This window comes from Dendroctonus ponderosae, unplaced genomic scaffold, assembly GCF_020466585.1.
Source record: "Dendroctonus ponderosae isolate FM_Combo_2020 unplaced genomic scaffold, Dpon_F_20191213v2 Dpon_F_20191213_3, whole genome shotgun sequence".
NCBI classification, from domain to species: Eukaryota; Metazoa; Arthropoda; class Insecta; order Coleoptera; family Curculionidae; genus Dendroctonus; species Dendroctonus ponderosae.
Window position 1 is genome coordinate 15972835 of NW_026018508.1, and position 11630 is coordinate 15984464.

An 11630-nucleotide genomic window follows, 5' to 3' on the forward strand; every position below is an offset into this window, starting at 1 on the left:
CATAACAGTCTGTCTAACACTCAACAAATTTGTTGATTCTAGCATATCACTAATTTTTGTGTATCTATTACATGACAGTATAATTCTTAAAGCATTGTTTTGTTTTTTCTGTAAAATTTGTATTTCAGACTTGTTCATAAGGAAAAGCAACGTAGAACAAAAGTAAAGATGAGGTGCTACAATCGTCCTGTAAATCGTTAATTTAGCCCAAGGACTCAAGTGTTCAGATATGCGACTAAGAATGTTAACTGTTTTTGCAATTTTATTTGTAATGTACTTGTAGTGCTCGGAAAATGTCAAATGTTGATCTATTACACATCCCAAGTACTCAAATTGCATCACCCTTCGATGCTCTTATTACCAATTTTAACGTTATCCACAATATCAAGCTTCCTATTTTTACCCTTTATTATCATCATTTTCGTTTTACTTATATTCAGTTCAAGATAATTGTTATTAAGCCATTCAAGTACATTATTAAGTTAAATTTTCAAGAACTGTGTAATTTCATGTATTCTATCAGCCATAAAATAAATTATAGTATCATCAGCAAATAATTGTACTTTACAATTTTTGATTATTTTAGTGATATCATTAATACATAATTAGGAAATTGCAAATCGCTTAATTTTGTAGATAACTTCATCTCCACGGCCGACTATTCTACGAAAACGAGATCACGAAGGGTCGCCGCTAAAAGCAGCGAAAAATCTAACGCCGGTGCTTCAAGGCATGAATCAGCAGCAGAACTGTGTCCAGGCGCCAGCGTCTCCACCCTTTCTCACAAGACCTGATTCCCGAGGCAATGGACACAGCTCAGGTATGATGTTCCTTAAAAAGTATCCTCCTCATTATATTTGGAAGGTTTTCATGTTCACTCAGAAGGTAGTACGACTGTATCTGCAGCTTCCAGCCCGGGCCTGCCGGAAGCGAACGAGGACAGCAACCCCGCAGTAGCGGTTACCATCAAGGAGGACGAAGAGGAATCGAAACCTCCAATGGAAATGAGTCCTCGAAAGAAGCCGCGGAAACAGCAACTGTACGCTGCCAAAGGCCAAAAAACTTAACGGAAGTCTGACTGGATTTTGTATGTTCCAGCACTGGCAATGATATTGAGGAAAACCACGACGACATGCAATTCATATCTGAGAGTGGCGTAGCCAAAAAGGAAACTTATGACTCGGACGGGCCTCAATCGGACTCTGTGCCTAAGGACGGCGGACCGGAAGCTTCCAGAGTAACGATGGTGATTCAGTTTCCTTCTAGCGCGGATAAATGCTAATATTTTGGGGTTTTTAGCTGCGCAAACCAGCTACAGCAAGCCTTCTAAATGGATATCGGCAAAACTGGAAAGCCACCCACAACCATTACCAGCGGTACAGTGATGTGAAGCCCAAAGACGACAGGCGGCCCACTATCATTGACCTGGCCAATCAAAACAGGGTTTTGGATAAAGTAAATGGCTGGAAAATTTATCACTTGTCGACTCAAATGGAGGATTTGGTAAGTTCAACGTAAAGCGTTAATTCAACAAATAGAAATTGAATTAATTTTAGGCCGAACAGGAACAGTGTGTATATGATCAATTAACGGATTTGCTCAAATTCACCGAATCTGAAGAGTGTTCCAGCCGGAACGATCGAGAAGTGAATCGAGTGAATGAGCTAATCAAGGTAAGAGCATCTAAAAACATTACTACTGACTACTTACCGGCTTTCTGTATGCATTTAGGGAAACCTGCAGCGAATCAAAATCATTAATGATGGCATGTTGGACGCAAAATGCCAAATCATGAAAGTGTTCGACCATCAGCGGCATGTGAACGACATACTCAATCGATGTGCAAGTAAACGAAATTTCAAAAAACGAGACAAATCGTAATGTGTATTGTTCGATGTGTAACAGTTGTACATGTCCCTTCAATTTTAAGAACTACAAAGTAGTGATAGCTGCAATTTTCAACTTAAAAGATAACAAACCGTTTTTATAAAACATTTTTCAGAGAGTCTATTTAATAAGAATAAGCGTAATTTTACGAAATGATTGTAAGCGTGTTGGTCTATGTTTAAATATAAGCGATTTGATTATTGAAGCACTTTTTGTGAAATGGATTTTATTGAACTAAGATTAACTATTACATTGGGTGGGCCAACGGAAATACCATTTATCTGTTTGCGGCCCATTTAAAGCCAACGATAACTACTAAAAATAGTGGCTTGGAGTTAACAATAATGTTAGCGGGCAAGTAGCCGGACGGCCACTTAGTTCAGCACTGCGATTGTCTCAAACTTCATGTCCATTTTTTTAACACAACTAACCGCCTCGGCCGCGACCTCCGCGAGGTGTTCTACGTCGGCCTGCGCTGGTTATTCGTGCACTCCGTCCCCGTCCACTTATTCCACTTTTTCTACTTTTTCTGCTTTTTCCAGAATTTCCTCCTCCTCCTCCTCCCCCGCCTCTCGCACCTCTACCTCCATGAGGTCGGAAGTTCTGACTTGGTGCATTGTTCCAGTTTTCATTGGACGAACTTCCGCCGCTTCTTTGATTGAAGCCCACACTTTGGAAGTTGCCTCCATTCCGCTGCCAATTGTTAGAGTTGTTCGACGGTTCTAAAAAATTCTCCAATGTTTAAATGCCCGAGATAATAAGATATAAATATTAAACCTTCCATTATATAGCGGGGATTATTTTTTCAGTTAGAACATTAGGATTTTTGGACTGTTAAGCATTAATCTTCCCTATATAACCACCTACCTTCGTCGTAAAATTCATTATTATAATCATCTTCATAATTGCTGTCGTCGTACTCATCGTCGCGATCAAACGGTTCAATGAATTCCAACGACCGCGAATTGGGCCGAAAATCTTCATCGCCGAAACTATCGAACCCACTTCTCGGGCCTCGCAAGGGGGGCCCCAACAGTCCGCGCCGTCCATCCGGACCGGTTGCGCCCCCCATTGATCTTCCTGGTCCCATGGGAGGGCTCGGACCAAAAGGTGGCAATCTTCCACCTATGGAACCGCTTTAGTTAGTTGAAGTTTTTTTCCCGAACTACCAGTACTTACCCATTGGACTGTCCAGACCAACTGGGCCGTCCATTTCATTTACGCCATATGTGATTGGACGTCCAGACATTGGACGAATGGGACCTGATCGGAACGGAAGCGGTTTTCTGTGATCAAAGTCATGATTTGATCGGAAATCCATGTCGGAATGGCTCCTGAAGTCCGTGTCACCACCAAACGGTCTGATATCAGACTCTATAGAGAACGCAGCCAGAACTAGTATTGTTTCCAGTTAGATTTATCAGCAACTTACCTCCTGTCGCATTGAAACCCCGGATATCGTGATCCATGCCCCGGAAATCCTCGTCGTTATACTGACTGTGATTGTCCATGTCGTTGCTGCTTCTGTTCATATTGTGCATGTTCTCGATCTCATCGTGATTTGTGTCTCGCAAGTAGTCATCTTCATCTGGATCCCTGATAGGGATTACGTCTTGAAGCTCTTCAATAGCCCCCGAGTCGATGTACCGCTGTAGAACTTCTGGGCCTTCAGAAATTGCCTTTTCTAACTTGGAGCCAGCTGAAATTTTGCTTATAGTGTTTTGATTTTGGTGCTTGCGGCCCTACTTACGTTCCACTGGAATAAGCTTCCCGTAGACGATAATAGCGTTGGGGCAGATTTTCTCCAATGGGACCACTCCAGGGGTAGTTTCTAAAGCAATTATAAACAATGAACATTAAGTTGGACTGTTCAGTCGCGTTCCCAAACTCACCAACACTGGTTGCTTCGTTCCATTGAGCTTGAAAGTTCCTGGGAATTGGCTTGCTAAAGGGCACTTTCTTGGGTTTGGCCCTCTCCTCGTTGACTAAAAGGCCGGAATCCAGATCCAATCCAGGAATGGCAGTGTTTTCATCGCCAATCAACGCGGTTATTTCCACTTTGTCCTCTGGACCCATTCCAGGGATCATCGAGTTGTTTTGCTCATCTAAACCCACACAGTTGAAGAAATGCATCCTGAACGAAGCCGGCGCTTCTTACCTCCCAGATCCATATCCTCTAATCCGGCAATGCCATTTGGTTGGGTGTTAAGGTTGTATTTGTCGCGCATTTGATCTCCCGGCCGGTTGCGCGTCCAAAACTTGCTAGTGTGATCGTTTGATCCGGAACACAAAATGTGGCCAAGAGGGTGCCAGGCGAGGGTCCAGACGATACTATCATGAGCCTGCTCTATTGCTCCCACTTCTTTGTCAGCTCTGAAATCGCAGCGTTAACTCGGCTTTGAAGAGGGATTAGAGCCAACTTACCCAACATGCCAAAAAACTATTGCTCCATCCGATCCTCCACTAGCAAAAAGTCCTTCATGAATCGGGTGCCAGGCAACACTAGAAGCCTCCTTCTTGTGCCCTCTAAACGTCTGCACTTCTTGGCTAAGATTCCGCAGGTCAAACAGCTTGAGAAGATGATCTCTGGATGCGGTTATCAACCAATTTCCATTGGCGTTCCATTTCAAGTCCATCACAGTGGATTTGTGAGCGTGTCTGAAAAATGCAAAAGGCTTAATTGTCGATTTAAAGGCTCAAGTAGAAAGTACTTACAACGTCGCTAAAGATTGGCCGCTCTTCGGGTCCCACAGCTTGATCGGTTGTTGGTTGTCTTTGCTGCCGGAAATGATAAGGCTCTTTTGAGGGTGCCAGTGCACGCATTTCACATCAGCTCCGTGACCTTTGAGGGAAAATATTATCATAAAATTGAGTAGTTTTGGAAAATTTTCTCAGTCTACATCATGAAGTCGAAGAAGGAACTTATTAAAAAGTAATGCAGTGAATGAGACGCAAAGAAGCAATTTACACATTAAAAACAGGATTGTGTACGACTGAAACCAATTTATCTTTGCTTGTAGTCGGCCGCAAATCAAGTGACTTACCCCTTAAAACTCGCTCTTCTTGGTACCGGAAAAAGTCCCATATTCGAAGGGTACCATCGTCTGAACACGTCACGAACTTGTTGTCGGAAGGACTAAAGCTAAACAACATAATCTAAGGTCACAATTTGTTCAAATGAATATGCGGTCGAAAGTTTACAAAATAGTTGGCAATTTACCCATTAAAACTGTGAAGCTTTGATAGGATTACGAGAGTAAAATGCACTGAAAACTCAATTAAGAACTGATGAAGTTGAGAAGCAGAAAAAATGAAAAGCTGCAAACAGCAGAAATGAAATATAAAATGTTTACTTTCAGACTTTTTCTCCAAGATTTACATCATCCCGACTTTAATGAGCGATAAAAAAAACACTGAAATCGGCTTTGTTGAAAAGGCAAAGACTTCAATCTGGAAAGTTGCATTTTATCCTCGAAACCTACCCATCTAAATTGGATTTTTCGAATTAAACAATCAAATACTTGTGTTATCGGTAGCTGATAATAAAGCAAAAATTGAACGGAAAAGGCAATCATTACCGCATGTTGCTTCACAAAGTTCCAAAGCAACTGCATGTGAAAAGTTAGGACACCTTTAGGAACCAAAACCGAAGATATCGGGACATAAAAAACCGTCCTAATTCCAGCGCTTGACACCCATGTGGAAAATACGTTTCTGCCAATATACTTGAATCAATCAAGCAAGTATTGAGGGAAAGGACCGGTGACGGGAAAAGGTAATCTTTATTTAAAATGTGCTCTTTATTATCAAAATACCATTATCAACAATTGACCAATCTCACCAAATTGCTAAAAAGAATCGAAGTCGCGTAGAGGATTAGTGTTGAAAAAAGTTGTTTGTTAGACAACCTGAAAGACGCGAAAGGTGCGAAATAACAATGCAAGTCCTGGACCCTTTGCGCCCCGCATTAGCTAGCGCGGGATGAAAAGAGACGAGGACCTGGCTCAAGAGATTTGCATGGAAAACGAATTTATTCCAAATAATAAATTACATCACGATACAATATCACAGCAGGCAATTATCAATTATCACAGTAATTTAAGAAAAGGTCCATTTCATAGTCTTAATCACTTCTAAAAAAGTATCGCACTAATGCCAAAGGGACTGGGAAGGGAGGCAGATTTATTTTGTCCAAACGTTCAAATAAATATACAAAATTGAACATAGTGAAGAGAAGTTGTAGATACCTTATACCGCGGAGGGCCTCTTTATGCGCCTGAAAGACTTTTACGTTGTTCATGTTCGACTGCCAGTATTTCACGAAACCTGCATGGTCGCCGGTTACCATCCAGCTATCGTTGTGGCTCCAAACCATCGTTCTCACTGGACTATCATGCGCCTAAAGAAAACAGTATTCACCAAACGGGACTCGAATTCTACCCGCCAGTAGACGATTTTACAGCATCAAATTATAATCCCCTCTGGATTCTGTTGCTGGATTGCCAATTTAGAAAATTAGTTTCAATTTCAAAACAAGAACTTCTTCATTAGCTTATCATTTGGGGTGTTTTAGAAAAAAGTAAAACCCGCCGTTAAACAAACCGCCGAAAAACCAACATACCAAATCAATGCAAGGATGATACGTACTTGTAAAATAGTTTCAAAATTAAAAGTGAGACCATTCCAAAGAGTGAACTCTCCTGAGCTGGCTCCAGTAACCAGCCTTCGGCCTTCCGGGGTCCACGCCATGCAGAAAATCGGGCACCTCATCTTGTTGGTGGCAGTTTTCACAAACCGTGTAGTAACACAGTTGATGGGATTATCCGGATAAGACGGGGGCGGCATCAGGTCTGGATAGTACATAGCATCTGGCTGCATGGCTCGCCTATCCCGGTAGTCTCGCTGCCATATTCTAGTCTGGAACATGCGAATTAGCACTGCGCTTTGAACATCCGAGTATAAATACATACTTCCAGTTCCTTGATAACAGACGAGTTGTAATCCACAGTTTTACGCATAACTGACTTCCTGAGGCGCTTTCCATCGAAGTCCTCCAGGGTCATGTTTCCCAACGGACCTGGCAAGGGTTTCATAAAAGGTCGAAATGGTTGCCTATTATGGTTGTATCCTGAAACAAACCAATTGAAATGGAAGTCAAAACATCTGTTCGGACAAAGATTTTGGGGCTTTGGAGCGTTTGCTTTCAACTGGACTTTTTGGGCATTAGCAATGCTTACCCATATTGTGCTGCATGGGAATGCCCACTCCCGGTGGCGGGGCCGCGAGATTGGGGGGCGGCATGGAAAGATTGGGCGGAGGCTGAGAAAATTCCATCATTTTCCGTTTCTACTTAAAAATTTCACGCACGAGGATGGGAAACTAAATTGGGAAAACTACAATGCTTGACTGTCGTTCACATCTAGGCCATTTTACAGCCAGCTGGTTTATATAGACAATGGAGACCGAACTCTACTCAAAAGCAGTAATATGGTTGATTCGTGGCTAGTATAATTAAACTGGCGGGATTTCGCGTTATTTGCTGCTCTTTAAACACACGAACAAGTGACCATAGATGAAGCACAACATTAAAGTGTCGACGCCATATTGAGAAATGATAAATGACAAATGACAAATGACAATTAAACGTTGTTGTCGGCTTGTCCTTTTGACATGTTTGAGGTTTGCTATCTCACAAATTCCAAGAGTCCGAGTGCAATGGCATAAGATTCAAATGTTTGATTAATTTTTAATTAAATTTAGCTGTTTTTTTTAAAGAAAAACTCTTTACCTTGATGATCTTCTAGGCTACAAAGTAAAATTAAATAATCTTTGTTTGCTATTTAAACCCAAACTTTTGATTTATTCTAGATGCTAAAAATGCATCAATCATATATATTTTATTTTCGTTTTTGTCCCGAATTCGACGCTGAGAAATGTTTTTGTAAAATTTTTACAAAGCTATAAATTTATTAAGTGAAACTCTACAAAATAGAGCGTTTTTGGGTGGAAAGTAAAGGACAAAAATCAGTCAAAACTAAAAAAACACATTTTTTCAACAAACTCTACAGTCTTCAGAGGTATGGAGGTAAAGAGATTTCCAAGTAATGTGTTATAAACTTTCGCTTATTCTGTTCGTTTTTTGATAGAAAATTATTTGATTTTTGTTCTAAATTTGAAGTTGGAAAGGGATTTCAAAACTGTTTACAATTGTTTGGAAATTTGGAAAAATACCTAAAAATAATTATTAGGGTTTTGTTCATAATTCGAAGCTGCAAAAAGTTTTCCAAACATTTTTGCAAAGCGGKTAAGGMGGCGAGCGTTTCAATAAAAATTATCTTATAATTGTTCACAGAAAATACCTGAAGATTGCCAGTATTTTAAGTAAAACTGAAAAATAATGCGATTTTTGCGTAGAAATAATTGCTTAATGAAAATTTAAAGAAACTTTAAAAGTCTTCAGAGCGGSGAGAGCGGCGAATTCTCCCAATATTTTTTTAGTAAACTTTTGCTCTCGGGTCGTTTTTTCAAGATAGTCTYAACTTTCAGTAAAAAACTGAATAAAATTAATTGGTTTTTGTGACAAATTCGAAGCTGAAATGGGGTTTGCCTGCAAATCGATGAATGAGGCGAATTTTGTAGCAAAATTAATTTGCTAATTGTTGACTGAAAACACCTCATTATTGTCAGAAAAGAAGAAACTCATCAGAAAATCATTTTCTTTCGTTTTCGATTTAAAACTTTTAGTTTTGCGATCGGTTTTGCAGAAAACCTTGATGGTTTTCGGGAAAAACTCAATTTGACTGTGACTGTGACTGTGAAAAGTGACTGTGAAAATTTATCTTGTAAATTTTCGGATAAAAGTCCGCCACATTGTCAGTATTATTAAGTGAAACTACAAAATAGAGCGTTTTTGATTAGAAAGTAAAGCAAAAAAATTTGGTCAAAAACTAAAAAAACACATTTTTTAACAAATTCTACAGTCTTCAGAAGAATGGAGGTGACGAAATTTCCAAATAATCTGTTAAGTATAAACTTTCGTTAATCTGTTAAGTAAAAATTTTTTCATTTTGTTCCAAATTCGTCCCTGGAAAGGGATTTCAGAACATTTTACAAAGCGACGAAAGATTCGAAATTTATTTCATAATTTTTCGCGAAAAATACCTTAACATTGTCAGCATTTTTAAGTGAAACTTTAGAAAATTGAGCATTTAGAAGAAAGAGTAACTTGGCTTAAGCTGGAAAATTCTGAAATTTTGAAGATATTTCAAAAAATTATCAACAAATGGCCCTTAAAATAAATCTAAAAACAAGTAAAAAAGTCATCAACATTTTTCCAGCAACGGAACTGAGTTACTGCGCCGGTGCGTTGGGTTGGCGCAACAAGCCATTTGCGTAGCACTGCGCCAACACCTAAAAATTCACTGAGTTACCCAGGCCTAACAAGGACCGAACAGATGTAACATGTAGCTAGTACTACCATTTTATAGCAAAAAACACTACGTTCCAAACTCATTTATTACGGCCCCTTTTTTGCATTTTTCAGCGTATCCACTACTTGAACTAAACTAGTCAGCAGACGTTTTTTATTGTGCATGTTCTTGATCTCGCTCAGCACCTCAGTCACCCTCCTGCTCTCATTTTCCGTCAAATTGTCGTCGCTCTCCAACTCATCAAGTTTTTGGGAAAGTGTGAGATTTTGAAACAGCGATATCACTTCTGAGTGAGTCTGATTGCAGGAGTCATACGCTGCGAGCTTCGCTTCGATGCACTTTTCCCGCCTTGAGCCCCTGCAGGCGCAACAGTTTTTTCCTGAGCCAAATTATCTACTGTGATAAAGAGCGCAGGAACCAACCTTTTTGATTTTTCGCGCTTAACAATCTCCAGCAGGTTCTTCAGAGCTTCTTTCATTGTTTGCCCGGTTTGCAGCAGATATTTCCCTGGGTCGGGGGTCTCAAACCTTTTGGGAACCATCGCGTTGTGTTCCAGCGGCGGTTCCTCCAGGTCACAAAAGTAGTTTTCCGAAAGCGGAAAACCGGTTAGTTGAAATTTCTGGTTTGGTTTCACTGCCCGCACATCCCCCTTTTCTTGGTAGATCAATTCAAAGTTTCCCGTGCTGGACTTTGGGTTTCTGGCATAATCCACTACGACTGCAATTTTCCAAAGCTCATCAACTGATTGAAGACTTTTTCAATTTTAAATCGGGGTACCTTTGATGACGTCTTCCAGCACCTGGGGGCACAGTTTGGCTGTAACAGGCGTTGACGCGTGAAGCGCAGGGTTTGAGTTGATTTCCAACAGCCAGGGCTCGAAGCTCTCAGCTAACATGAAGTCAGCGCCGTACAGCTCAAAGCAATTTTTTCTGTTGTCGATTTTGTCGCGATGTGCCAACATAGCGCCAATAATGGATTGCTTCATGCTCGGGTAAATCGCCGTTTCGAATATCTGCGGGTACCCAATGTCCGAAAGGTACATCTAGAATGGGGCCATAATGGGGCCATAATGGGGCATAAGTCCTCTCAGATCAAAAATAAAGAATAACCTTGAATTCCTTGGAGTCCCACATAGCATATGAGGGCAATAGAGGGTCTTTGGTACCGTGCTGCAGATACTTTGCTTGCACGGAATTGTTCGTCAAGTGAATTGACTCGTCAAGCTTCCTCAAATTGTAGGTTTGGGAGCTGAACCGCAAGTAGCACACTCTGGAAACAATTTCCTCATTCAACATGTTCGAGTTTAGATGAATAAGCTGATTGTCATCGAAAAGCTCTTGTCCTGGTTTGACTCGCCTATAAATCCAGATCACTAACGGATCGGAGCTGCTCACTAAAAACCACTGCCTTATATCGAACTTGGTGTCGTGAATAAGCATCGGCCTCTCTAAAAAACACCCCCATAATCCTCTATTTCAATGTATGTGAACATCCTACCTATGTACTTCTGAATAATATACCTCCGGTTCGGGTTCTTCTTAACAACATCCAGAATATACTGCAAAGTGCGGCAGATGTGGATGCCTTGGCCCCGACTGCTGTTGGTTGGCTTGAGTATCCAAATGTTCATGTACCCATCCATCTCCAGCGTGGGAATGTGCTCCCTGAGTTGGTTCAGCAGGTAGTTGGCCTTGCGAACCATGTCCTTTGCTTCTGGAACAATCGCTCAGAATCCTCCAATTTCCCCCTACTGCTCCCTTTACCCGTGCAAGGATGGATGGTTTTATCCATCAACTTGAAGTGGTTGCCCACATGAACCGTTTTGTAATACTGATCCAGAAACTCGTGCCACTCGATCTCCAAAGCCTCACGAATTTCCTCGTCAATGTCCTGGTGTTTTTCTTTTTTTATAAACTTGTAGCATTCGGCAATGGCAAAGTCGAAGATCTTCATCTAGATGGATGGGGTTAAGCACCAAGACTGCAGGCCTTTTGGGTTCACCTACTGGGATTTTTCCAGTTTCGCTCACAATCCTGCATTCGCCGGTTATATTGGTCTTCACCACCCACTTAAGCAAGGAAATAGCGGCGGTTAATCCGAAATCTTTGAGGAACGACTTGGTGTCTCCGCCTTTCATCAGAACGTAGCATCTGGGGTGATTGATTTTCGATAATCCAGGAATCTGGAGCCAGTGGGCATCACGAGCCGCCTGGCACAGGCCTTGTTTGCTGGTGTAGCTCAGAGACTCTCTTCTGAACCGGTTGATCAGAGTCATCTGAGAACGATCAGGGATTAATTATCTCTGATTAATTG

The 11630-nt window shown here is 41.1% G+C and overlaps 3 protein-coding genes across 7 annotated transcripts in view; 1 reads left to right on the forward strand and 2 right to left on the reverse strand.

Moving 5' to 3' along the window:
* Nucleotides 1-2092, forward strand: part of LOC109538593 (histone deacetylase complex subunit SAP130-A) — an 8434-nt gene extending 6342 nt beyond the window's left edge. The window contains exons 11-16 of one of the 4 annotated variants that reach the window (XM_048665127.1): nucleotides 637-820; nucleotides 883-1039; nucleotides 1099-1246; nucleotides 1300-1503; nucleotides 1566-1673; nucleotides 1732-2092. In XM_048665127.1, coding sequence (XP_048521084.1) covers nucleotides 637-820; nucleotides 883-1039; nucleotides 1099-1246; nucleotides 1300-1503; nucleotides 1566-1673; nucleotides 1732-1881 — 951 coding nt within the window. In that variant the 3' untranslated portion in view covers nucleotides 1882-2092. Of the gene's footprint in view, nucleotides 1-636; nucleotides 821-882; nucleotides 1040-1098; nucleotides 1247-1299; nucleotides 1504-1556; nucleotides 1674-1731 lie in introns of all 4 variants that reach the window. The other 3 variants (XM_019905898.2, XM_019905899.2, XM_048665125.1) reach the window with 3 other exon arrangements.
* Nucleotides 1865-7515, reverse strand: LOC109538594 (pre-mRNA 3' end processing protein WDR33). Its single transcript, XM_019905900.2, has 14 exons — nucleotides 7125-7515; nucleotides 6858-7015; nucleotides 6535-6804; nucleotides 6135-6286; nucleotides 4932-5029; nucleotides 4603-4729; nucleotides 4312-4545; nucleotides 4046-4260; nucleotides 3780-3992; nucleotides 3638-3718; nucleotides 3320-3586; nucleotides 3067-3261; nucleotides 2755-3012; nucleotides 1865-2609 (listed from the first exon to the last, which is right to left on the reverse strand). The coding sequence occupies exons 1-14, from the start codon at nucleotides 7222-7224 to the stop codon at nucleotides 2314-2316; spliced, it is 2664 nt and encodes an 887-aa protein (XP_019761459.1). The 5' UTR covers nucleotides 7225-7515; the 3' UTR covers nucleotides 1865-2313.
* A 1869-nt stretch (nucleotides 7516-9384) lies between these two features.
* LOC109538709 (tubulin glycylase 3A) lies at nucleotides 9385-11598 on the reverse strand. Of its 2 annotated transcripts, none has more exons than XM_048665038.1 (8): nucleotides 11323-11598; nucleotides 11081-11270; nucleotides 10815-11030; nucleotides 10674-10764; nucleotides 10427-10586; nucleotides 10095-10359; nucleotides 9740-10034; nucleotides 9385-9674 (listed from the first exon to the last, which is right to left on the reverse strand). In XM_048665038.1, the coding sequence occupies exons 1-8, from the start codon at nucleotides 11590-11592 to the stop codon at nucleotides 9404-9406; spliced, it is 1758 nt and encodes a 585-aa protein (XP_048520995.1). In that variant the 5' UTR covers nucleotides 11593-11598; the 3' UTR covers nucleotides 9385-9403. The 2 variants fall into 2 exon arrangements, with proteins under 2 accessions (XP_048520995.1, XP_048520996.1); XM_048665039.1 differs by having other exon boundaries at nucleotides 9526-9696.
* Nucleotides 11599-11630: the final 32 nt, after the last annotated feature.